Raw genomic sequence first — 27718 nt, forward strand, 5'->3', positions numbered from 1 at the left:
GCGAGTGATTTGTTGAAAGAGGTCAGGGATGCCCAACCTCCACGTAGGCCTACTAGTAAAAACCCGATTCCCAACGAAACCGAAAGTTTACATATTATAGAGAACAGAATTAAGTTATTTCTGTCAACAAATAACTCATAAAAGCCTTTCAAATAAATGCTAATTAATTAACATTTATATAAATAATGCATTTTCCCTGTATTTATAAAAATACATTTATTATATTTATTCATTATAATTGAATTACTTCAATAACCATTAGTAAACGCATTAAAGCCATTTGCTTAATTCATTGAATATTTCTAAGTTAAACAAATCATTAATAAATTATTAATGAATAATTAGGTACAGCAAAATATTTGTTCAGTTCTGGATTGTAAGCCCGTTCGAAAAACAAACACAATGTTGGGTCATTAAAATGAAAAACGGAAACGATATAAATTAGCTTGGATTTATTAAACATATGTCGGAATATTTAATTATTTTTGATTGAAGAAGACAAATGTTTTATAATTAAAATTGGAATGAACTTAATCAATGTTTATGATGAAATCAAAAAATATATTTATTTAGATGATTGAAAAAATCCCAAGGCAACTATGCTATTTTTATTTGAAATTTACTTATTTTACTCTTAAAAGATTTTCTAAGCTTAAAGCAATTGAGCAATCTGGTCAATTTAATAAAAAGTTTTATAAGTTAAATGCGGGTACTTAGTTTTATTGACTCAATAATCACTAGGAATCATTAGGAATTTCAAGAATTCAATTAAATTTAAAGAAAAACATAGGTCGTAAAAATAGAATTAGTAGACCTCATGTAATACTTAGGTATTTCCAAGTTAAATGCACTCATTAATATCGAGTATTCGACATGTATCCCCTCAAGAATCCAAAAGCCGGAAACAAGCCCTAGCCCCCAAGTTGGCCGACTGGCTGGCTGGTGAAAAAAGGCGAGAAAAACACCGCTACCGCTGAAAATATAGAAAACAAAGCCGAGTTGGAGTTCGGACTTGGCTCGGCTTTTGGGGTTCGGGCCTGGTTCGGAGCTGACTCGCAAAAACCAGCTGATGAGGCCGACAAATCGGGAGACGGAGACTTTGTGCTGATGCTACCACATTCGCTGCTTTCAGTGTGGCCCGTGTCTTCAATGAGTTTTGTCACGCTTTAGCGCAAAAACACAGCGGTTCGAGATATCCCTATATACCATATCATATATATCCTCCAGAGATCCAGCAGTCAGCAGCAGCAAAGTATGTGCAGTGTCAATTGATGAGGCAAACATGCTAAAATAAATTACCATCTACGTGTGTTGTGAAGTTCTTTGTTAAGTGCAAGAAAGATACGAAAATAAACATGAAAATAAAAATAAACATAAAAAAAGGATCGTTAAAAAACAAAAGACTCAGGCAACGAACTTGCGTGCTGCAATGCAGACAATTTATAGCCTGCAGGCTGCGCAGCTGCTGTCGCAGGCGTGTTAAATTTATGCAAATAAATAAATCAATTCCAGCGAAGATAAATAAAATTGAAGGCGTTCCGCCGTTTTGCACGCACCAAACACTTTAAGGCATTTGTCAAAATAACCAAAAAAGTACAACAAATAATATGCATAACCAATCTAGAGAAAAATCTGTTTCCCGAGCTGCCATAAATTAAACCTCGCCCATGACTTTTCTCTCTCTTAACCGAAAAAATAAAATAAAAAAGGAAGGGAAAAAACGCTTATGGCCTCTTTAAATGCAACAACTTGGAAATGAGTTTTTGAACAGGCCGCATATTATATTATTATTATTATCATGGGCAGCCAACTCTCGCATAGTTTTTTCCGTTTAATGTGCCGGAAATGTTCGCTCAGATAATTGGGGGTACTTGCAGCTGGGTGTTGCCAATGATTATAAAACCTTGTTAATTTGCGCAAATTGGTTTCGCATTCTGTCACTTGTCTCTGGTCTTGAGAGCGTCTTCTTCCCCGACTAGTTTGTCGGCTCTATAAAAGTTAAATGCTTAATTTATGCACATATCATGGTTCCTTAAATTGGCTGAAACATTTAAGGTCACCTGATCTGCGGGCTTTACGATTACAGGCTTAGGAAACGGGTTTTCGAGATTCTACTTGGTAAAGTGGGGGTTTCGAGGGGGTGACCTCCAGTTTTGACGCCTAAAATCTGAGAGTCCGTCTAAACATAGTCACGTTCCAACTGTTAGCCGTGACATGGGCCGGCTTCTATTTGTTTTTAGGCACGCCTTCTTCCTCGGATATTTACGATGGCAAATAGCTGGACTTAAAATGCGTGGCATGTGGCTCGCATTTGGCTGAAAACTTTGCGACACTATGTGGCCAAAAACAGAGCGAAAAGACCGAAAAGCCACGCCAAAGGCAATTGAAAATTAACCGTACCTAAGATTTTCGCGAAAAAATGGTAAATGGTCATTTAAATTGGTTCCATTGCTTACGCATGCGCGGCAGTTCGTGAGCTACACCCCCTTCGTATCGCAGATTCGTAGACTATAAACCCTTTTATCAGGCTGCCCATGTGTGGAACGAATCTCGATCTCGATCGCAGCGCCACAAAGCCAAAATGCTGCCATGGACACTTGGCAATTGAGACGCAGACGCCAAAAGTCATCGTCATCACGCTCGCCGCCGACACAATCACCGCCAAAAGTAACCATTCACTAGGGTCCAACTAAGTAAGGGGGTTGCATAATGAGCGGACCATTCCATTTGATATTTACCTTAAATCTGATTTGATATTGTCAGAGTCCCACACACGTCATCCGATATGCCAGAGTCGTCTACAATTACTCTATATATATGTAAACCCCGAGGTGTATATAGGCTATACGCTCTACCTGATTGTTAATGGAAGTGACTTCTGATTTCTGATTTTCCATTTGAGGCTGACCAGTTGATCGGTTTTAATCAATAACAAATAGATTTTTTCTAGAGGACAGTTGAACAACTTTCTGTGTTATGCAAAAACTTCAAGTGCAACAAATTAAAAAGTGATTGTAGTAAAAAATCAAATATTAACTTTCAATAATCCAACTAATATTTTTCCAGTTAAACGACTTAGAAGTTTCGGGTTTCATTTGACCACATCAAATCGCCACAAAATGGTAAGTATTTCGCATTGATTATTATTTATTTATTCTTGTAATTTTTTTTGATGATTTCCGTACCGTAATTGAGTTCAAATACGTGGTGATTCGATTGCCTCGTGTTTTGTGTTTTGAGGGTAATCAATGCACGTATTTATGCATTTCTCGATTCTGTGTTTGCTCTCACATAATTTTTGGTATAATTAAATCGCCAGCACGATCATCCTCAACGACAATTGACACACACTCTTAGCAACTGCATAAATTTCGCATCAACGCATGAGCAATCCCAGGCATTCGTGTCATTGGACCCCCTTTGCCTTTTAAGATGGGAAGAAAATAAAATTATTTTATTTATATATATAATAAAATGTGGCTTTCTTTAAAATAAATTAGAATTTATTCACAACATTCCAAAAGCTTTATACATATTATGAGGCATAAACAAATTCTTAGAAAATTATGAATATAATAAAAACCGATTTATCAAAAATTAATTAGGGTTCTCGAAAAGGTAGGGATTTACTCTAAACTAGCTTATAATTTTCTGAGAATCTATAATCTGTTTGTTCTGTAAATAATAAACAATAAATAAGAATAACTTGTTAGATTCTAAAGACTTTAAAGTTTAAAAAAAAAACAGATCAAAATAATCATAAATCATAAGATCATTTAAATCTACAAAAAATAACTAGAGGCTTTTAGATGTTGTTAGGCAACTCCGATTTAGAAACTTATGCAACTTCATTAGAAATTTATTCCAGCGCTTTTCCTAGCTCATTTCCACCTTTTACATCATATTTGTTTAATATTAATAAACCACACAATGTTATCGGATACATGGCGGATTCCCATAATCTCTGCTGCACCGCCAAGGGCAAACCACATAAAAACCACTCTTTCTTCATAAAAAACACACAGAAATTGCAATTGACAAAGGCATTGACCCACAATTTGCCATGTGAGTGCGGTTGGATGTCAATTCTTATGTATGATTCTTTTTCTTATTTATTTCGTACGCATTGTTCTGTGCCAAGTTTGTTTTTTTCCGGCTCTTATTTGTACATTTTGTTTAGCTGCCGAGTGGATGTCTCACCGGAAATGAAAATACTCTGTGCTGGCCTGAGAGAAATCAGCTTCATTAATTGTCAAAATACGCCAGCCAGTCAGCAAAAACAACAAAAATATTTGTGCAACATCATTTAAGTAATTAACGTGTTCGATTATTTTTATAATTTTGTTTTTGGCGATTTGCCGCAAAAAGACAAAGAGCCCGCAGCTTAAGCATAATCATATTAATATGCAATTTGTTAATTTAAATGACTTCCTCGAAACGAAATGGAGATGCTTTAATCATTTGGTTTTAAGTTTCAATATTATATTAGGTTTTTCTTTCAACAACTGTTTAGGGCCTGCAATTTATCAGCTGGAGTTTTTCTATTATTATTCAAATTATGGGTCCAACAAAATTGACAAATCATACATTACATCCATGAATTAATGCTGATTTTATGCAGAAAGAAACAAAGCAAAATTATACAAATTAACGGCCGATTTCGGTTTGTTTACAAAACAATCAAATGCAACTTTGGCCACGCTCCGAAATCATTTTCAACGCTAACGGTAGCACATTGACCTCTTAACAAAAAATAAAAAAAATCAAAAACACAGTCAAAACCATTGTCTTGACCATAGCATTTGGGCTACCATTGTTTGGGCTGGAATTGATTTAACTCGATTCGCTGTTTGATTCGTTTCGATTTATTTATTTTTCCCATTTTCATTTTCACAACATTCCTGGCTAAAAGTTCAAGACACTTAACTGCCTGACAGGCATTAACTTTTGGGTCCGTAACCGTTGATTAGGCGTCTTGACTTGCAGTTGCGTTGAGATTTATGATTAGCGCCCAGGTTAGTCGGTCTTAACTTAAGCTGAAAAAAAAACCGAGAGACGCATTAAGTGCCCTACTCAAAATGCAAGTTATTACGTCTCGAAGGTTTTTTCGCCCCGCTCTTTACGTTATTTTCCATTTTTCTTTGCGAAACTCAAACGCCCAAAATGCCAGAAATTCAATGAGCCTCTGCTATCGAGATGGAGTCAATCAACTGGCCAGTTTGCCAACTGAATAAAAACCAGAAATGCCCAACTGGCAAACACTTTGGTGCCCTCAAGCCTTCCCTGGGACATATTTATGGTGATGTAGATCTCCAGCCCAGAAAAAAAACTGGCAGCCCCTTTGGAATGTACAGAATGAATGACTTTGCCGAAACGTTTTCGGGGAGATCTCCCCGAGATACCATTGTCACAATTGGTTACACTTTGGAGTTGAGCGAACTTTAACATTCTTTTGGGTCGCAAAAATATATTACAAAAAAGAACAGAAAATTGTGGGAAACCGTTAATGAAAATAATGAAATTATTACAAGTCGGTAATTCTTTGGAAGGAACATTTTTTTAAAAATTAATTTATATTATTAATTTTAAAACAATAAATCGTTTGCAACAAAATAAAAAATTTTAATATTAAAATGTTTGAAAAATTCAGAATTTATTTTAATCATTTAGAATTGTCAAATCAAAACAAAGAATTTAAATATATCTATATAATAATGAGTAACTTTAAGCAAAGGTAAACAAGATATTTTTTTTTTTTAGATGTAATAAAAATCCAATTAAAATTGTTATACTACATATGAGAAATCATTCAGTTATCCCCTTGAAAAACTTAGAATCTAGTCCAGAAGCCGAGTTTATCTGAATCTGTATTGCGCAACTGTCGAGATGCTGCCTTTAGCTTCTGTAACCGTCTCGAGTCATTTAGTTTATCGAGTTTGCTCGCGAGCAAAGTACAAGTATTTAATTTGCCAATTTTTCGTGTTAATTAAAAGCCGACCACGCCCCTTGCATGTTGTGTCCGAGCGAGTGAAATCAGCAATTTTAGCAGATTCAACAGACTCAGCATCTCAGTATTTAAGTAGTGAGTACTGCAAAAAGGTCAAGTTTGCCCTGGGAACAATTTCGATGGCTGAACAATGCCCTCCATAGAAATAGAATCCACCTACTCACCATGAGATCTACGCAGAGTCATAATAATAGTATGTAGAGAAAAACAAGAAATTTGCTTTTGAAAAGATTTGAAATTTCATTAACCCCATTGAGCAGCAAAATAAATGCGCATTTTGGCAGCGTAATTGAAATCAACATGATGTCTACTTATTTATTAATTTTTTCTGATTTCTTTTTATTCTGGCAATTTTTTGTTTCTTTTTTGTTTGTGCGACTGATTGACTCCCACGTCTGGTTTGCTTATAATTTTTTTCGGTTGGTTTTGCGATTTGCAAATCACTTTTTTGGCCATCGATTATTGTTTATTATTCTTTTGTTATGGATATGGACTTGACTTGGGCTGAACTTCTCTCTCAGAAATCAGAAATCCGAAATAGCATGGGAACAGTGTGGCAATTAATCAAAGTGCATAATCATACTGCTTTTCTATTCGTTTGCCTGGGAAAGTATGCAAATTCAAAGATTTCATTAATGAGAAGTATTTGTTTTTGGCATGGGAAACGTGATGTTAGTGGGGCGAGAGAAAGCTAAACAGATATAGATTCTTTTTTGCATATCAGCTTGCAAGATGTCAATACTTAAGAGCTCTTTGGTGCCGTTTAAAAAATGTACAAATCACTTAAGCTCTTCAATTTGTAAAACGATACAAGACATTCTAAATTTCGAAACACTAGAAACACTTGGGGTAGCCTCTCATAAACCGATCGATAATGCGTCAGCCTGGCAGGCACCTTCACCAGAAACCAAAAACCAAGACAAATCGCCGCCAATCACCTATCATAACTCAAGACACATCTGCCACCGAAGCGACAGATCAAAACGGCTGGAGTGCCGATCTCCCAGCACAAGGTTATGCCGAAATATCGGTTGAAATGCACACAGGAAACAATTAGATTACTAGTTAATATTTTATTTAGAGGAATTTTGAAATTTGTAAATTGTTAAATAATAAAAAAAATAATATCAATTTTAATTTCTAACTGTCCTAAATTTATTTTTAAGAATTTATATAATGAATAAGGATTTTGAAAAGAAAAGAAATTTTAAAATAACTATTTAAAAATATTTCTTTGATTTTTATAAATTAAACCAAAATATTATCATATTTAATCACAAGCATTCTGAACGATTTTTTTAAGAATCTATAGAAGGAGTATGGATTGTAAAAAAAGAAAAGAATTTTAAACTAATTACCTAAAAATCAAACTTACATTATTACCAACTTTTTTTAAGTGGTTTAGAAATCTATAAAACAAATAAATTACAGAAGTTGAAAAACAATTTCAAGGAACAAGCAAGATATTATTTAAAATAAATTCCAAAACCAATAAAATCTTTTCTCGCTGTGCAGCCATCAGACTGATGAGGAAGCTTAACACCAATATTGTTTTCGGTACTTCACCTCTATTTGGTTTCTGCACACCCGGCTACATTGTGGGCACTGTGTAGCAATGCACTGAAAACCGAATCTAATGGCAGCCAGACAAAATAACTCGAACAAATGCCTTTAGCTTTAAGCTGGCAGAAAACATAAAAATGGAAACAAGTTTGCGGGGCTTTGTGACAAATAAAAAAAAAAGGAAAAACGAAACTACAGCCACGAAATAATGATTTGGCGTCAAAGAGCCATGTTCAAATTTAACGCTAGCTAGCCCCTTAATGCGCTTTTTTTTGTTTTTTGGTTATTGGGGGGTGTTTCAGGGGGCTGTTGTTTGTTCTGCGATTTATCAAGGTTGCTTTGCTTAATTGATGGATGGTTAGCGGCTGCCATTGCATTGAACGAGCGACAATTTGCGGGGCCTTGAACCTCTCCTCTATAAACTGAAAACTGATGAAGATGGATATGTGTTTCTGTTGCTGTTGCTGAACTGGAAGAACGACAACTTGCACTCAAACTGAAACTGAAACTGAATCTCATTCCGAACCTGAATCGGAGGCTAGGCCCGTGCTTTATATGCAAATTAGAAGCGTGTTGTAAAAAAGTAAAAAAAAATCCAAAGCTAATTACGTGACACGCTTCGGCTGTCCGACATCGGGCAGATGAAGTCATTCTTAAACCCTTTATTTATGATTCTCGACTTGAAGCGAAGGTCAGTTGGCCACCATAGTTGGACCCAGTTCAGTGATCTGCCGGATGTCTTCTCCTTCTTTTACTCGTTCTGCACCAGAAGCCATTAAGATGTAAATTTAATGATCACCTACGGCGCTCTAACTGGCAGCCAGATTTATGGATGATATTTTCACGCTTACGTTGGGGCAGATCCTAACACCCACCTTATAGCTACAATTGATAAAGCACCGAACCATTACGGCGGCTCAGATCTGATCTGCATTCTCGCATTTCCAGCTTGCTGGGGGTAGTAAGTGCTTCAAGCGGATGTTACTTACTTAGTCGCTATGACTAAGCTAAGTTTATGCTTGGAAAATCCTCCACGAAGAATAGCTTTTACGATGAGCAATTAGTTAAGCAAGTCATTTAAGTATGGGCTGTAAATGTGTTAAGATTGATCTTTTGATTTCCTAAAGAGGAAAGTTACTCAGTTTATTTTATTACTATCTTATTTTCATTATTTATAGCGAATAGTTAGTATTATTATTATTATTATTTAAGTAGGGGGTTGTTTATGTGTTAAGATTGATCTTATGATTTCCTAAAGAGAAAAGTTTCTCAGTTTATTTTATGATCTTGTTTTCATATTTCATAGAGAATAATTACAATTATAATTATTATTTCTCTATGGAAAAAAACCCCTAAAATATTTGGTTATTGTATTTGACATAAATAAATAAAAAGGAAGAAAAATGGAATATTTTAAACGTCTTCTCTTAATAATCTTTAATGATCTGTTTGTTTCGTTTTACATCTTTTTATGCTAATCAATTTATTTCGATCGAGTCTTTGGGTTTATCGTTTTGTAATAAATTATCATCTTATTTCGTTAATCCATTTCCAATCGTGATCGCTTGATTATCTTCTCATGACCTTTTCAAAGGCTAAATATAAGGCCAAAGAGCATAATAATAGATTGTGGGATTTAATAACAACGCCATAACTGGAGTAATCCCCTCGTGATTTCTTTCTTTTCGAAGACAGTTCATTATCTGCCGCCTATCACCCATTGAATTTTGTTGAAATCACTTTGATTGATGAATGATCTGTGTTTTCGCATCTCTTTTCTTGACTTTCATTAATCGGATTTCAGTTATATATCATTGACTTACTTTCATCACCCACTCTTGACACGATTTTTAGAGCTAAGGGAATAACCATTTATCATTATCGGGGTTTTCTATTTGGGGTTTTCGCCTTTACCCGCATTGCAAAAAGTGCAATTCACAAATGGTAACTGAAAAATATATGCCCCATATTCATAATTAAACTGCAGTTTTTGCTGCCCGCACGATCAACCAAAAAAACAGGCATATCCAACTTTTTATGAGGGGTAGGGGCACCCCCATAAGCCAATATAAATTATTTCAATTAAGGCGTTTAAAAAATGATTATGGCATACTTATTATCGAATTACAATTTGAACGCGCTAAACTTTGTTTCGCCTATTCGATAATGTTGTGTAATAAAAGAGATTTACAATAACTATAAGAAACAGAGACCAAGAGATCACAGATCTCAGGCGATTTATCCAGTTGGCTATAACCACACCACACCAGCAAAAGCCAAGAAATAACCAACTGGCTAAGGAGGCTTTCTAATCTAAGCTTGACCCAAAAAAGAAAATCATAAGCACGAGCTGGTTTTCAGTCTCAGTTTTTTTTTGTTTTTTGGCTGTGCAAAATTTCGCAAAAATATTTTGTCTAAGCACTTAATTTCAGATTGAAACAAAGCTGGTAAAGCTGCACAGAAAACCTAAACTGCAGCCTGCAGAGTCAGCTTGATAATAAATGATTATTTTCGGTCTAAACTGCGTTAATCATAGATAATGATAATGCGGTGTAATGCCGACCCGTGTGGAGCGGCGTTTACTTAGTCTTTTTATTGATTGTTTTTAATTAGTGAGCAGAATTTTCGGTACGCCCGCGGGCGGCTGCCGCTCATTACCATTACCAGAGATTACCAGATCAAGATCGTTTTGGTTCGCAGAGAGGAGTGCCAGGTATTTCGGTATTACGACCTAAAAACCAAGGGAGAGTTTCACATTACTCGTCGGGTTCGTTCAACCGACTGCGCAGTTCTGAAGCCATTAAGTGGTTAAGTTAAGAATAAAAATACAAAACGAAAAAAATCAAAATCTCTGTTTGCTGAGCAGACTTACTACTTATACACCATCTACAACCACTCAAGTTCAGGGTCAACGCTATTTTGTCTGTCGGAAGTGACACTGCCAGCAGGGCGTCCATTGTTACACAAATCCGAGTTTATGGCTTCTCATGCCGCTTAATAACAGGTCTTGTCAAAACTGGAGCCATTAAAAGGTTTTCAAAACGGAGCAAAACGTGTTGAGATCTCGCTGAATCGGAATAGTTGTCCGCGCCGCTTTGATTTTTGCCACGGAATTATGCCTTTGAACACCAACGATCGAGCACACGCCGAAAAATAATGATCAAAATAAGACGTAAATGTCGCCAGATAAATGTTTTATGAGGATTTATTCTATATTATTAGTAGAATTTTAAGATGAGATCATAGAACTTGGTCATAATCTAATTATAGCAATAATAGTGAGGTTACTTTTTATTAGAGGTTTAAAGTAAATCAAAAATGGTATCATATAAAAATTTAAAATCTAAAACCGAAATTCAAGAATAATTCAGAGGAGCAAACTACGAAAGATTTTTTAAAAAAAGTTTAAATTGGTTTTTTAAAAAATATAAAAAAGTGAGGCTACTATTTTTAGAGGATCACATACAATTCTGAAATCAAAATCCAAAATTCGAGAATAGTTTATTGGAGCTTACTAAGAATGATTTGTTATGAATAATTTAAATTGGTGTTTTAATATTTTTTTCTATATAAGTTACAAGTGAAGTAGTTCAAGCAATTAAAATCCGTCTGAAACTGAAAGTTTTTTATATCAACAATCTCTTCTTACATAAATGAGATACCTGTCATTTGCTTTCTGGACTCGTTTCGGCTTCACCTTATTTTTATGACAACCTCCACCATGGATTTAGGATAGCCGGCAGACAGATAAAAAAACTTGGCATGTACTGTGCATCGATCGTTAATGCTGGCCTTGATTTCTGCGTGTTTTTATGATTGCACAAAAAGCGATGACAGTGCCGATCGGTACAGAGAGCTGCAACCGGCGGCTCTATGCCAATATGCATTGTGCATAGCAAATAAATGCTTGTCAATGCAAAATTGTCAATCAATTAGCCAAAATGGGGGATAGCCGAGCCCGCTGACAGTTTAACCGCTGCCTCTTCGGGGCAAGTGTTGTACATAATTGCTGGTATTAGCCACCTCACGATCCCACATTGGGGTTATGTTGTTGTCAAACATTTAATTTATGGAACCGAAAAAGAATTGCATAACAAATGGACCGGCAATTTGATATAATGTCATATTTGGGCTTAAAAAGAATATTAAATAAATAAAAATAAAATAAAGGGAGTTTTGATATGAAGTCATATATTTTTTTTAATCATATTAAATATATAAAAATAACATAATTAACGAGGTTTCCTAATACAAATATGTGAATAAATTACTATTATGATTATAATTATAATTATAATTTTATTTTATACCTCCCTTTAACGATCATATGATTTTCTCTGTGTACCTTTTTTTCTCAAAAATTAGTGCACAATTAATCAATTGGATTGTCGAACATGAGAAAAATAGTAAACGAAATAGATCGATTTGTAGTCGCCAAAAAGAATCCCAGCCCCTCGAAATTGGTCAATAAAAATAAACCTCGAGCTTAGGACACTAAGCCAAGCCAACAGATGGTATCCATACATCAGCGTTATCGATACCATTTTTGGCATTCAACTGTGCTGACAAATTTGTAGCCAGATGCCTATCATCCCAGCCGGGCCATAACTCTATGCCGTGACGTAACTAATGACCATATTAGGCCGCAAAGGTTTAGAGCCCCGTATTATTTTTGCAAGTGCTATTTTTTTCCAATTGGGTGCGTTTTGCGGCGGGGTTTAAACCACTAAAGCACACACTTCCTCAAGGTTCATTAGTTAGGCAAACACTCCACAATCGACCATAAATATACCATAAATAATGTCACATTCTGCACTGTTGGCCCATTGTAATCGATTTGAGAATCGAATAATCGCATAAAAAGTGTCAAACGACTTAGTGAATTGTAGTGAAAAACTTGAACTGAATGTAATTAATCAACAATAAATCTATTATTGGAGTGGGTAATTCAATTAACCCAACAAACAGTCGTCATAAATATTTATGGGCAATTGCGATTCATAGGCCAAAACATCTGAGCAAAGTGCAAGGCAAGAGGCGATCGAACAATAAAGTAAATAATTTCTTTGAATATTATGGAGCGATTTTTTTTAAAGTCAAACTCAAGCAGCTGCAACAATTTAACACTTGACATTGTTTTATTAACAAGAGATTTTTTTTATGTAATTATTGTTATTACATTCGAGTTATACACACTCTCGAATCGAGTTCAAGTCCAAAGTGTTTGTTTGCCTGGAAATTGAAATCGAAATTAAAATTGATTTGGCTGTGACTGTGTCCAATTTGCCAGGCGACTAAATAAAGCGATTTTAATTGATCATCGGGCATTCGAGTACCGAGTCGAGGTTGCTTTGATAAGGCGAAGCGGGTTTTATGACATTTGTTTTTCGAATCTCAAATCTCCAATCTCGAAACGCTTAATCTTGATCTAAAAATCGGGGGCGTTTTATCTTGTAGTAATTTGCTAAAACACGACACAATGCAAAGCACCTCCTTCCGAGGATTCTCATATTTATAAAATAAAATTAAATAAAATTAAAACTCGTTTTCCAGCTCACTCCTTGCCTGCTGCTAGTCGCCACAGTTGCCAGTTTCTGCCTGGAGGCTCAGGCCATCCGGGTGGACTGGGGCACGAACACAGGACCGATACAGCCGCCTCCGCCCCGCACCACCCCCCAGCCGCCGAGGAAGCCTTATCGGGATCCAGCGCCCGTCTGGGAGGACCAGAGCGATGACATACCCAACCCCAATCCCTATGTGTAAGTGCAAACGGGTTTCGCCGACGATACCTTACCTGTAACCAGAAAAACTAGCTGCAAGGGTCACTCAGTCGTCTCAGTCGTCGATTTATATAAATTATTTATATACAATACATAAATTGTATATCTGGTATTTTCGGATTTTCGCTGGCAGCCCGAGGATATAGAGAAAATGAATTAACATTACTTAGTTGAATGGCCTTTGCCAATTTTTATGATTTTAAGTGCCATTTAAATTCCATATAAAATGTATAAGTTAGTATGCAAACTTTAAATTATTGGAAATGCTTAAATTGGTAATGAATTTAATCTTAGATTTTTTTAGTATTTTAATTTTTAATTCAATCACTAATTTTTCGTCGTTATCTATTTCATTTTAAATAGGCAAAACATAAAATGTTGACCGTGACTATTCTTTCCTTTTCTAATTTTTATAAATAAATAGAAAGTATCTAAAATGCTTATAATTTTGATTACCTGTAACGAAAAAAGAAATACCTGAAAAAAGAGATGAACAACATGTTAAGAGAAATTAATAAGTAATAAACATAATATTAAGATTTATGAAATATTTTTATTTAAAATTTACAAGAAATTTCCCAAAAAATAAACTAAACTGTCTACCTAACTAAAATCACATTTTATCAACTAATTTAAAAATGTATTGTTTTTCCACATCAGCTACGTCCTGCCACCTCCCTCGCGACCCAGGACCTGGGCGATTCCCGCCGGACCCTATGCGCCGCCCAACTACAACAACCAGCCGCCCAAGGGCAACAACTACGGTCAGCTGGTGCCCAGCACTTCCTACAGCGGCGGAGTGACCTCCGTGCCCGGACTGGCGGCCCAGTATGTGCCTGGCCAGGGCATCAAGTACACGGCGATTGTGATGGGCGACAAGCTGCAGGGCAAATACAATGCGAAGACCAAGAAGTACAAGGCCTACGAGAAGGCCAAGTACGCGTACCCCTGGAACTATGTAAGGCAATACGAGAGTCGCAGGCGTTATGTGCGCTACTGAATATTGGATAGGCGATACCTGATATCTGATATGCATTTAGAACTAGAAATTGTTTAAAGAGATTAAAGCCAGACACCTCAGAGACACACGAATCCCCCGCTTTTTGACACTCTGTAGATTGTAAATGCCTTTCAGCTAGATCAAGAAAAAACCAGACAAACACCCTCCCCCGCATCGCAAACACACCGCTCACTCTCCCTTTCACAATCATCTTGCCACATTCAGAAAAAAACATTCACAGCCACATCCACATCCATGTCCATGTCATAATCGCATGCATCATCTCGTTGCAGTTGCAGCAGTTGCCGGTGGAGGAGAAGGCCTTGGAATGGCAGGCGGAGCTCGAGAAGCGGCTCGACGAGGAGCAGGCTCGCTTGCAGACGCAGAGTTCCTCCACTTCCAGCACTTCAACTTCAAGCACTACCAGCACCTCAACCTCCACTCCACCTCCATCCGCAGACAGCACCACAACTGCCACATCGACGACAACAGCAACATCTACGAGCACGCAGCAACCCACAACAATTGCCAATTACAAGCTGGCACACGAGAAGAGCGCCCATCTGAAGAAGCTCAACAAGCAGAAGAAGCTCCTACAGCTGCACATGGAGCAGGAGAAGATGGCGATGAAGAAGCTGCAGCAGGAGCAAAACTCGTTGCAGACCAGTTGAGCGATCCAAAACAGCCGCCAGCTGAAAGAAACAGAAAAACAAAAAACAAGAAAACATTTAAGCGAACATTAACTTTAAGACTTGCCCACAATGTTGTAAATAACTATTAATAAAATTAAACATCCCATAATAAAACCTAATCGAAATTAAGGAACTTGCCTGGGCATTGGTTGTGTGTTGTAAACAAAGTAATTGAAATTAAGGAACAAAAGACTCAGGCAACGAACTTTATATGGGCTTCAATTGGCATGGTAAGCCCAGAAAAAGGGGTAATAAAAGTAAATACTGCTGCGGAAAAAAGGGGGAATAATAAAAGATAGCACTATTTAAAGGTATTTGGCAACTAACTTGAGATAGGAATCATAAAACCTAATTGAAATTAATGTAGGGAACGCAAATGAGGCATTTGGAGTAATTAAAAAAAGGTGAGTTCGTTTTTTTTTAATAAATAAAATGGTGGGAAAAGGCAACTGTTAGGGTGAAATGTATGTAATTAAATGTAGGTAAGCATCACCTAAATACTTTTATTCGTTGAAAATAATTCAAATGACTTGGAAACCAAACTATAGATTTATTTAGGGGTATTTAAAAGAAATGTACACAGATAAAAACGTAATTAATCCAAATATATAATTCAATTTTAATATTTTTCGCGATGTTTTTCTTCGCCTGCGGTTTTTATTAATTTTAAATATAAAAATATTACCAATTATAGTTAATTTAAATATTTTAAACTTTGATTTAAATATTAAATTCTTTATTTAATAACGTAAATATGTAAATATGGCTAACATCGAATATAATATTTCCGACCTTGATTATAATACTTTATAATTAATTCAGGCAATTTTATATATTTTTTTTTATTATTACGTTTTTTTTATCCAACTTAATTATGAGAAATCTTCGATTTCAATATGCAAAATTTTATTTTTTCTATTTCATTTTTAATTCTATGCAATTTAATTAGAAGCAAATAGAGATATTAAGAGTATATATTAGTGTTAAAAACAAATGACTTAGGCGACAAACTTAAGACTAATTGGGTAACAAAAGCCACTCTAAACAAAAGACTTAGGCCACGAACTTGACAGTTTCAGAGACAATGAGATAACTTGGAGAAAAGAAATGAAAGGAAAAGCAGAGAAATTACTAGAGGTTAATCTCCCTCCACCGACGAAGAAGATGGCGCCTAAATTAGCTTTTAATTGCCCTCCGGCGGGGGGAGGTCAACCAAAGGGCAAGCCGGACAAGGTGAGCTGTCAAACGGAATAACGAATAACGGACCCACCGCTGATTGGCACTCTCTTGAACGACTTTTTATCGCCGCAGGCCCACAAAACTGGCCACAAAAACATACGGCAATTAGCCGGGACAATTAGCGGTGTCGTTGAACGGCGGCTGCGGCGGCGGCTTCTGGGCCATCATTTAAGCCTGAACGGTGATCGGTGATCACAGAGCGGCGTCTTAAGACCCTGACCACGAGACGTCAGCAATGGAAACAATATAATTAACACGAAATGCTAACAAAAGTACAATCATTCTTTTTCTTTAGACCCAAAAAATATTTGATTTATGCTTGGCTCCTTTTGACTGTTTTTGTTAAGGTGTCGTTAACCGAGTTAACCGAGTTTTTCGGTTTGTCAACGGGTTTAGTAGCGCAAAAATACGTCAACAGCATTCGGAGGGGCTTTAATTTATTGTAATTAAGCTCGAAATTCATATGCCGACGCCTGAAAAGTGAGCTAACTTCAGTAGTAGCTGATTGTACTGAAAGTGTTTGATATATTGCTTTACTGTTTTTTTTTTTTCGGTGGCTCAAACAATTACTCAAGCTAAAAGGCATGGCTTGCAGATAATCTGGATGCTAAAGGTAGCCATAAATTTCTTTTCTACAAAAGCAGCCCAAAAAGATAACAATCGAAATCTAGTTATTTGTGACTTGCTTTTGTTGTCCCGCCAAAACAAAAGGTAAATAATTTTATTCATTAATTCCGCGCTTCACTTGAATTATAGCGGCGAAAATATTTACATTTTAAGTTTAATAAAATTGTCCGTTTACATTTTACGGGCCTACACCCGAAATCAATTTAAATTTCAAATTAGAAATCCACTTAACAAGTCAGCGAAGTCATTGAAAGACAATTAAACATTTTGCAATTTACGGCTGCGTAAAACAAGACAAATAATTCGCTTGTCGTTTGCTGTTATTTGTTTTCGGTGTTTTGTTATTTTACTGGCCGGTTTCACGCCGCTGGACGCCTTAAATCACAAATGCCACAGGCTCGGCGAGGGCCAGAGCCCGGATCGGCTGCCTGCTCCGGAATTCCAGCGCCTGATGCACCCGACTGTTCCCGGTTCGCTGCTCTACGACGGCCCTGAATCCCCGCTGGGGTCCCCGCACCTCGTAGTGCACGCTGCGGATGTTCCCGTTGGGCTCCAGGTGGGAGTAGGACCCGGAGACATGGTCACCCTGCCGCTGCTCCCGGTGCAGGATGTGCACCTGACTGTCCGAATCGGAAATGTGGTACTGATGCGAGTAGTGGAGCTGTGGAGAGGAAGGAAAATTGTTTGGGAAATATAATTTATAATGTTTTTGTAACTCTGTGTTTGTACTAATACAAACATTACAGAAAATAATAATTGCAAGAAATGTAACGTTTTATTTTATTAGTATTAGCATCATCACCAAAGTGTGTCAACTTTTTGTTTTTGTTAAAATAAATGTTATTTATAATACAGAAAATTTATATTTGTTATACCAATTAGTATCTTTAGCAGGTCTGACGAGGTGCTAGATATAAGCAAATAAAATATTTTGAGGGCAATAACAAAGCAAATAGACTAAAAAAGTGATTTATATTTAGGTAGATAGATTAAACACAGATTTTAAAATATTTTATCAGTAAACATCATTTTTTAAAACAAATTATATTTTAGTACACCCAAAAAAAAATGATCATAGAAACTAAACTATTTCTACATTAAAAGTAAACTATTGAGTGTCAAAAATTTCTCGATACTCTGAGTATTAAACTAATGGACTTCGAAAGTATAAAAATGAAACTTTCGAAGTTGTCAAGTTTAAACTAACGAGTGTACAGTTTATACTCACTCAGTGTACTGAAATTTAGGGTGCTAGTTTATTTTGTATACTATTTAGTATAATGCCAGTATAAATATTATACCCCGTATAAAAGAGACAAAATTCAAAAAATGTTGTTCTGTACTTTTCATATATTATTACAAATATTTTTTACATTTTTATAAATTACTGAAGGTAATTTTTAATTTAACAAATAAACATAAATACAATACATGTACAAAATATGTACGTGTGTATGCATATTTGGGCAAATGCAGCCGTTTTACCGCTTATGTCGCTGATCATCTCCAGAGTGGTCGCCGTCCAGTTGAACACCGGAGTTTGGTCGGGGACGCTGATATTGAAGTAAACATTGCGCTGGCCGCGGTCAGAAAAAATGCAAGCCAATAGCAAGATCCTTAGTTTCCCGGCATCTGGAGCGCAATTCAAGGTGGTGTCAATTAAAAGGAAAAGAATTCACTCATTAGTTATGGACTAAGACACAACTTAAATGTACTTACATTTCAAATAAGCCCAAAATAAGCAAATATTAAAATTTTCACAAGTAATTTTCACAAACAAACCTTAAACAGACCGCAGCGTCGTTTACAAAATACACTAATGTAAAACCCTTAAAATACTAACGCGTCCGAATAGCATTAAAAAGCGGTAACACTTTTTCTGTTCGAAATGTCCAGGTTCCAAACCAGAGCATCCTGGCTTCACACCAGGAACGAAAACCGAAAACTTCGGTATAGAAATTAAACTCAGGACATAAACTTAACACTATTTAGTCTTAACTTAACACTATTGAGTCTGCTCCTTACATTATTTAGTTTTAAATTAATACTGACAGTTTGATACTAGCTGTAGTATACTTTTAATACAACGCGTATTAACTGTAAACTTTCGGATTTTTTTTTGGGTATACCAAAAACCAAATTTGACTACAACCTATTATTGTTTTTATGGGATAAATATTTATATTCAATTTAGTAATGTGGGTAGATAAACAGTAGAGCCGTTGGTAAAATAAATCAACCAATAAATCAAATAATGGAAATGATATTCTAAAAGACATAATATATACATTTGTACATGTGTACCAACAATTTTAAAATTATATAATTAAATGTTTAAATGTTACTTACATCAAGTTAAACATTTTAATCAACTTATAATTTAACACAAAACTTTTTTTCGAGAAATATGGACCAAAGCTATTAGTTTCCAATAATGCTTGTCGGTTACAATGTAGTGTGCACAGCTGCCGGACTCACCCTTTCCTCGTCATGATTTTTGCCGTAATCGTTGTAAAACTCGATGTGCTCGACGGGGCCACGCTGCGTATGCGCAATCTGTAACAGCAGCAGCAGCCAGAGGATCACGAATCCCCATCCATATGCCATGCTGACCGGACACGTGGGCATGAAGTGCTGCCGAAATTAATTTGATTAGAAACATAACGAAGTGGGAGTTAGGAGTAGGAGTTAGGAGTCCATTGGTGACCGGAGATTGGCCCCCCGAAAGAAGAAGGAGGAGTAGGAGTGGCCGGGGTGAAAATCATTTGCACTTTGCAGTTGCGGTTACGGCAGCAGTTGAAAGCTTGGAGCCTAGCCACTTCCTAGCGGCTGCAGCAGCGATGCTGATTACATAGTCACGTTGTTAACTACATCTTCACGGTGCACAGCAGCCCAAAAAAAAAAAAATCAGAAAAAAATAGTAAAGCTGGTGTGGATTGAACGGTGGTCTGGGGTGGACGTGCATGCCACAAGTTGGGCAATCAAAGCGAATCAAAGACCAGCATCTTTAACACTTCGTTAGGGGCCGCCGCAGAGTTTTAAACTTAGTCAAGGCAATTTAGTGTCAAAAAGCGAGCAGTCGATAAAGAGTGAAACCCCGAACCCCCTAAACCCTCGGCAATATGCATTACATTATGGATCTTTGCGATCTTTTGACGGTTGGCTAACATGCCCTAACGTGACTGGTGGATTGGTGTATCTGGATTGGATTGGCCTGACCCAGAGCAGTCACCTGGACCCTTTTTTTGTTGTGTTTTAACCACCTTAATTTCAACCCATGGGCTCGGCTTCGGTCTTCGAGGAGATTGCCGTTTATGAGCCCCGAGTGGCAACTTTCTTTCTCTCTTGCATCATGATGGCTAACTTCGATTTTTTTCTCCTTTTTCCCTGGCATTTTTTGAGGCACGTTTCGCTGGCAATGCAAAGATTTGAACAGCAGGTGACGCCATCGAAATCGCCTTGGTCTTAGCCTCTGCCCAGTTTGGTCTCCCAGTTTCCAGGTCTTCCCACTCAACAGATGCTCGACAGTTCATAAAATCGAATGCCCTTTTGATTGGTTACAGCTGTAATTGCCCCGCGGGTCTTTGTGAAAGGCTTTGAACACTTGGACTCCAATCACCGACAAAAAATTATACCAAAAAGACCCGAGAAGAATTTCTTCCTGCTTCCTTTTTCTAGATTTTATAATTTTTAAGTTTAATATTTTTAAAAGCAAAAAAAATTATTTTTTTATTTTTGTTTAACTCTTATATTGCTTTTATAGCATTGAATTTCGCGTGAATAATATGTAAACAAATTTTTAAAATAATACAACATTTTTAATTGTGTTCTTTTTAAAACAACAGATTTATACTGATGCACATAAAAAACCTACCAAAATTCAACGGTAAGCGTTTTGTGTGGCCCACGCGAATATTTTATTTTACTGGAAATCTTGTTTATTGATTACCTATGCAATCATATATCTATTTTCACTTAATCATGTTTGGTGAATAACCTTAGTTTAAGAAATCAATTAATCAATCAGTTAAGTGAATTAACAAATTTAAAACTAGAATTTACCAAACCTCCAAAGACATTTATAAATTGTGTTTCCTATAAATCTTTAAAAACCTGTAATTTTATGTGGGTTACAAAAGATAGTTTCAAGTATGATATCTATAATACTAATTTCTTAATGACAACCATTAGTTTATTTATTATTTTTCTAAAATTTTCTTTTTCCGTGCATCTTTAAATTCTCTGTTGGTAATAAAGAAATTGTCTAATTATCCCGCTACTCAGCTGCTCAAACTTTCGATTGGCCATGGGCTGGACTACGCATACGCCCCATTGGCTTGCGCAATCGAAGCTAACTAGATTAGTCTGGCTGTTTTGCTTCGGACTTAAAAGTTGGGATGCTGGATCCCTCTGGGCCACAAGTTTTGGCGCCCAAACTGGCGCCCATTCCAAACTGTCGTTAATTGCGGGGTCGACTGGGCGACTGACTTCCATAATTCACAGAATCGAACCGATAATCTACGTTGGGTCAGGGCACGTTTTTTTGAGGACCATCTCCCAGTTGAAAATGCCAAATGCACTGGGGCAAAATCTATGTAACTTGCTGTACTGTAACCAAAAAACAGGCTGAACCAGGACAACTTGTTTCGTTTGACTTGCTAATTGCAATGTAATAAAATGAAAATGAAATGGCGAAATGAAAGAGAAATATCGGACGACAAAGCATTTTCCATTTGCCATTTCATTTTCGTTTCTTTAACTTTAAGTGAAAAGAAAAAAGCCTCCTGCGAAGAAACACACGCGCTCCATTAGGCCCGACAAACATGCGAGCAGGCGAATGTTTATTCATAACTGGACCGAGTTGGGGCTTTCGTATTGGGATTCGGGTTTCCCAGATGGAGATCCAGATTCAGAGATCCAGAGACTCGGTCAGTCAGTCGCTTTGTCAGTTTGTTAGTCGGCTAGTCGGATGCGAAATGAAAACAAAAAAAAAAATAAAAACACTTGCGTTTTTCTATTGATTTGTGGCCAGATTTCTTGTTTTCCTTGCTTTGTTTACATAATGAACTGCCACTGGACCCCTGGATACCCCATACCCCATACTTCATACCCCACCCCACTGACCATTTTTCCAGCTCCAACTTTAGTTATGCGGGTGCCAGTCGCACATAACATTGCTCAATCGACACGAGACACTCGAGATCGTAGGCTATATCGAATATATATCCCCAGCTTCATTCGTCGTCAGCTTCATCGTCGTCGTCGTGCCCAGAAATATAACCTTAGTCAATGCTATTTGTTGTTATCTTTATAGCAATCGCCGGGGGCTGCCGCATTCGCATTCGGATTCGCATTCGCATTTGCAGCATCATAGCCAATGTCGCCGCCAATGTTGCGCTAAGCTGCCGTTAGGTTTTTAAACTGTGGAAGTTATAACTCTGTAACTTTGTAGTCCGCCACGAACTACGTTTAATTGCCATGGGGTAAGATGAAAAAGAAATGACAGTCGAGGCGGGAGAAATGTATAAAAAAAGGGGCGCAAAAGATGGCAGAGAAAGCAGTTGAAATCGTTAATAATAAAACTTGTCAAAAATTGCTTCATTTAGAAAGGAGTTCAATTGTGAGGCTTAAAGAAAAATTATAAATTTCTTTTGATTTTTTAAGCATGTGACAAACAGAGACTCCCCCCAAAAAGTATAGCTAACATGTCTTTATAATCATAGGTTCATAAATGTCTTCGTAAAAAATGTCTTCGTAAAAAACTTCGTAAAAAACAAAATATTGTTTTATAAATAAAAATATAATATAAATCCGTTTTCATAACATATAATGTATCACGAACTTTTCTTTTGGAATTTTTATTTAAAATCTTTTTTAAAAATATCGATCAAAAACCTCACAGAAATTTTGAAGACAGAAATATATAAAAGAGTTGTCTAAAAATAAAATTCCAAAAAATTAGAAAAATACACGTTAAATTATATCTTCTTAAAGTAAAGTCTCCTAATGATGAGCTGTTTAGAGGTATTACAAGCACCTCGTGTTTTATAAAAACCTATAAAGTACCCCGAAACGTGTTGAACTTAAAAAGATTAGCCGCTCTTTTAATGATCAAACATCGTGTGAACATCCCTACCACCCCGTGCGAATAGTTGGCGAGTTGAATAAACTTTTATGATCTTGTCTGCTCGCTGGTGTGTTTCCGTTTAGGAGAGACGCATTAAAGCCAGACATTCTACGACAATTACGAACTCATAATCTTACGCTTTTCATCTTCCGCAATTTAAGCCTCGATGTTGGCCACATTCAGCGACCTGGTTCACTCACTTCCCCTTCTACGAGATCGCGAGATCTCAATCTCCATCGGGGGATTGCATAATGTCATGGGTAGACACAGAAGAAGACCGCTTTCAAGGCCGCACTCGTGACCACACTTGCCTGGGTTTGGGACTAAGCCTTTCTTTCCATTCCGTTGCCACTTTTTAGACTCCAAGTTACCAAGTTCCCAAGTCTCGAAAAAAAAACAAGGCCTTTTATGGTCTTTCCTGGCCGAGAGTCGTGTTGTTGCTGCTGCCGCTGCACTTCCCAATTAAAATGCATGGCTAGGACAGCTAAAAAGCGGGCCGAAAAGCACTCAGATGTGCGATACGAATCGCAGAAATGTTTCGGCGATTTCGGCGAATAAACCGACAAAATTGAAACCCGTTTTAAAATGCACCGAATTTACATAATGTGCTCCAAATGGGCAGCGGGCAAATATAAATCTCGAGTCACAAAATGAGAAAAAAGCAATGGCAATGACAATTGCATGTGACAATTGCGGAAAAAGGCCAAAGTTGCCGAAAACCAAAAAATAAAATAGGAAAAAATCTAAATGCAATGCTAAGTTCATGGAAAACCGAAAATGTGCATATGAAAGTTTCCTCGCAGTTTCCTTAACCATTCGAAGGGGAAATAGTAGGTAGCTCAACGTTGAAAAGCGAATCTAAAAATCGATATTGATGGCTGGCAATTTTTTGTTATTGAACCTTGCTTTTTATGCTTTATGCAAATTGAAAAAACCCTGAGTAATTGTAACAGATTTCTGGGCTTGTTTTAATAAGATTTTTCATCATTTTGTTTTTGAATGTTTTGTTGAGAAATGAAAGTCCCGAAATTAAGGAGGTCTATCTACCCTCGAGAAAAAAATAATCAAACGACTGACTTCCTTCCACAGAGAGCCACTTACTTTTCGGTGTTGCAAGTTGCTAGTTGCACGTTGCTAGTTGCAAGTTAGTTGCTATGTGTGGGCCGTAATATCAATGGCAAACACTTGAAAACTGAACCACTTTGCTGGGCTGCCACGCTTGCTCTGAAGTTTGGAGTGTTTTTGGAGTGGAGTGCTCTTGGCTTTTTTATTTACGACAGCAGGCGGCAGATGGAAGATGGGAGATGAGATGAGTTGTGTCTGGGATTTTAGATTGTCAACTGGCTTAGATTCTCCTGCGCACGAAAATCGTGGTGCTCTATAATTATACCCCTCCGTGTGTGCATAAATAAATTTATATCTATCTATCTGCATGCCCAGCTATTAGATCATTCTCTTTTGCAATTCTTCCCCTGGTTTCTGGTTTGTGTGTGATTTAATTAACTTTTGCGAGCAGAGTTCCCTGAATTGGATTCAATAAAGCCAAAGTAAACCCAGGCGAACAAAAGGGCATGATGCCGCACTTTGTGCACCCGGCATCCAACTCCACACAAAACAACACACACAAAAACGAGCTTGTAACCGCAAATTAGTTTCAAACATCACACAAAACACTAAAAAAAACAGGCTACAAAACTGCATCAGCGATCGGCAGCCGCAGCCTTGCAAAATCCGTTCCGAAAATCCATTGCAATAATAACCATAACCCCCTCTATATCCCTCTATAACCCCTTCTATATAACTCGGGTTGGCTGGAAAAAATCGACAAACGATGCTCGCCTTTATTCTGTATTATTACTTTTCGGTTGCTGCGAAGATTTTTCAGTGCTGATAGTAAAAGTGACGCATCAAATGGAGCTGCCTGGCCTGAGCTTGGATGTAATTAGAGAGTAGATGGGGTGTTTACTGTACACGATTCAGAATGACTTTATGGCACGAAAATGATAATTACAGATTCTTAATATGACGATCAATTTAATCCTAACTTAAACGGTTTATGAAATTTTTTTTATGACCCAATATGATAAGCTCTAAATTATCTTGTCATTTAAAATTTATATTTGAAAAATAAAAAAATTAATAAATTTAAATATCTATTAATAGATACTAACTTTTTGAAAATGTAAATACATTTTTTTTAATACTTATTAAAGTTAATTATATTATTATATTATGTGGTTTATTAGGTCTCTTTGAAATTATTTATTATCCCAAAATATGAAAAACACTAATATAAATATTTACTACGCTATTAGCTTTAAAATTATCACTTACTTTATAACTTCACTTCTGGTTAACTAATTGAATGTGATTAAATTTTATGGTAAAACCAAATTGCTACTGCTTTAAAAAATAACTAGCGTGGCAATATTAACACTAATATTTTTTTCAAAATAAATAACATTTTGCATGCGTTATATAACTTTCAAATCAAAGTAAGTAAAATACTTGTTTTTAATGATGATGCATGCAAATGTGCAGAGCTATAAAATCGTATCTAATATTTTTATTTACTTGAATATTTGGTTGATAATATTTTCTGTGATGAGTATTACCTCGTGTACCCCTTACAACTAATGTTCTGAATTGCTCCTCCATGAGTCAATGACACAAACACTTACATGCACACAAACACATGTTTATAACTCATTTTGCAATATTTTTCGAAAAACACACTAAAAACGTGTCCCAGCGACAACAATCACTTCGAAAGGGTCGTGTGGTTTTGCATCTTTACGGCCAGCACAGTAACATCTTGGGCATCAATAGAATCCAACCCTAAAAAAGTTGTTTTACTATTATATCTTACTTTGGGAGTTTTGTAATGCTTGAATGCTAAATTTGGCAACTATTCAAGTGGCAACTGACGACTAAACAGCCTCTAAAGTCAATAATAGATGCCACAGAGCTTTCAGTTTAGCCGGTTTCTCGTTTTCTCGGATGCTCACAACTCGGCAAACTTTTATGACTCAATTTCAGCAAAAAAAATACATTGTTTATTGAAAACATTATTTGCGGTTTGCAAAACGGGGTTCAAGAGGGTTTGCAAAAATAGATTTATTTGTGGTTGCACAAATCGATGAGAAAACCGAATAGACGAAGTCTGATCGATGCCGATCAACTGGGAGTTGGGCACGTGGTTGGGCTCAATTAATAAGTTAGTTTGTTTTGCCTTTGCCACTAGACGGAAGTAATCATGGTCGATTATTTTAAATTGGCTGTTAATGAAATGCAATTGGACTTTGCCCGAAAGATTTATTAGACTCGATGGAAGATTAAAATTGGAAACTAGGTTTACGGCTTAGCGTACTTCTTCCTTATTTTTATTGAGACCCGTGGGCAAAAAAGAATTTAATAGATAAAAAATGCCAACAATCTTAATTATTTTAAAGTGGTAAGGAAATATCAACCAATTTCTTATTATTTCCACTAGCAGCCCAGAATTTTCCCGATACGATTGGTAACTTTTCCATGATTTCCTTTGACTGTTTGCCACCCAGCTGAAGCATTTCTTAGCCACGAAAAATGAGGCTTAAATTATTGGCTTGGCATTTAACATGACAGCCACATTAAATTGTCCACTTTGGCAACCTGTGAGTCGGGCACATATGTACTGCCAGTACTACCCATATAGGTATATATATATGGCCATATGTTTTATATATAGGAGTCTGCAGTTAGGCTGCTGCTGGCGTTGGCTATAATTGAGGTTTGACGTCTCGACGCCGGGTTGGGTTCAGACTTTTGCTCCGGGGCCTCAGCCTCTCGGACCTCTCGAGGAAATTCAGGCGACGACGGCTTGTCCGGGGCAAAAAACAATTTTTGTTCGTATTTAACAGCTTCAGTTTTTGGTTTTTCGGTTAATTGTCACTTTCATTGGAGCCCGCACAATCCCAGCAATTTTAATTCAATCCTAATGCGCCCAAATCATTTCTCGCATTGGGTAAGCTAGCTCGCCACTGATGCAATCATCACACTGGAACAAATTATAGATAGATAAATACTTTGTAAAGCAAATGCAACTCATAACTTATAGTTAATCTACGTTTTATGCAAAGCAACTTGGCAACGAGAAATGTTTGCTGCGAGACCAGTTCTTGGACCATAACCTTGAGCCACAAATACGAAGCTAAGAAGACGCTTCCAGTCGACCAGTGGAGATATCCACATCCGTTGTGTAATTGCCCAGAGGTAGAAAAACAAGAAAGAACGCTATAGGCGAGTATCTCGACTATAAAGTACCTGTTACTCAGTTGAACGGACTGAGACAGATTAAGATATGCAAGCAGCAAAGCAAACAGTCGCTTGAAAGTGCCGCCATCTAGCGGAAAATGCATTATTTGCTCATAAGCTTTAAATAAATATTTAAATTTTCTTTTACATTTCATTTCCATACATTTCAATTATAAACACATGAAAATGGAAAAATTCTAAAATGTTTTCTTACATTTCATTTAATTTCCTTAATAATGAAAATACCATCCAATAATAAACATACTTTTCCTCGAAAACAATATACCCTTTTTCTCTACAAGTAACGGGTATTAAAATCATTGCGTGGTTCTAGACAGCTGTCCAGTGGTGCAGGGCAATTACAAGTCGCCAGAACCATTAACAGTTATT

At 36.7% G+C, this 27718-nt stretch overlaps 2 protein-coding genes across 3 annotated transcripts; one reads left to right on the forward strand and one right to left on the reverse strand.

The window, feature by feature from the left end:
• Nucleotides 1–1112: 1112 nt before the first annotated feature.
• On the forward strand, nt 1113–15171 carry GV1. The gene is made up of 5 exons (XM_017140944.2): nt 1113–1252; nt 3067–3122; nt 13124–13329; nt 14011–14308; nt 14644–15171. Exons 2-5 carry the CDS (start codon nt 3120–3122, stop codon nt 15019–15021), a joined length of 885 nt encoding a protein of 294 aa, XP_016996433.2. The 5' UTR covers nt 1113–1252; nt 3067–3119; the 3' UTR covers nt 15022–15171.
• A 1982-nt stretch (nt 15172–17153) lies between these two features.
• Nucleotides 17154–19515, reverse strand: Cpr62Ba (Cuticular protein 62Ba). Of its 2 annotated transcripts, XR_011418677.1 has the most exons (3): nt 18628–19018; nt 18394–18540; nt 17460–17569 (listed from the first exon to the last, which is right to left on the reverse strand). XR_011418677.1 is itself a non-coding variant. In XM_017140902.3 (2 exons), the coding sequence occupies exons 1-2, from the start codon at nt 19513–19515 to the stop codon at nt 17285–17287; spliced, it is 414 nt and encodes a 137-aa protein (XP_016996391.2). In that variant the 3' UTR covers nt 17154–17284. The 2 variants fall into 2 exon arrangements, 1 of the variants encoding a protein (XP_016996391.2); XM_017140902.3 differs by lacking the exons at nt 18394–18540; nt 18628–19018 and adding an exon at nt 19387–19515 and having other exon boundaries at nt 17154–17569.
• Nucleotides 19516–27718: the final 8203 nt, after the last annotated feature.

The sequence above is a fragment of the Drosophila takahashii genome, chromosome 3L (assembly GCF_030179915.1).
Source record: "Drosophila takahashii strain IR98-3 E-12201 chromosome 3L, DtakHiC1v2, whole genome shotgun sequence".
NCBI lineage: Eukaryota > Metazoa > Arthropoda > Insecta > Diptera > Drosophilidae > Drosophila > Drosophila takahashii.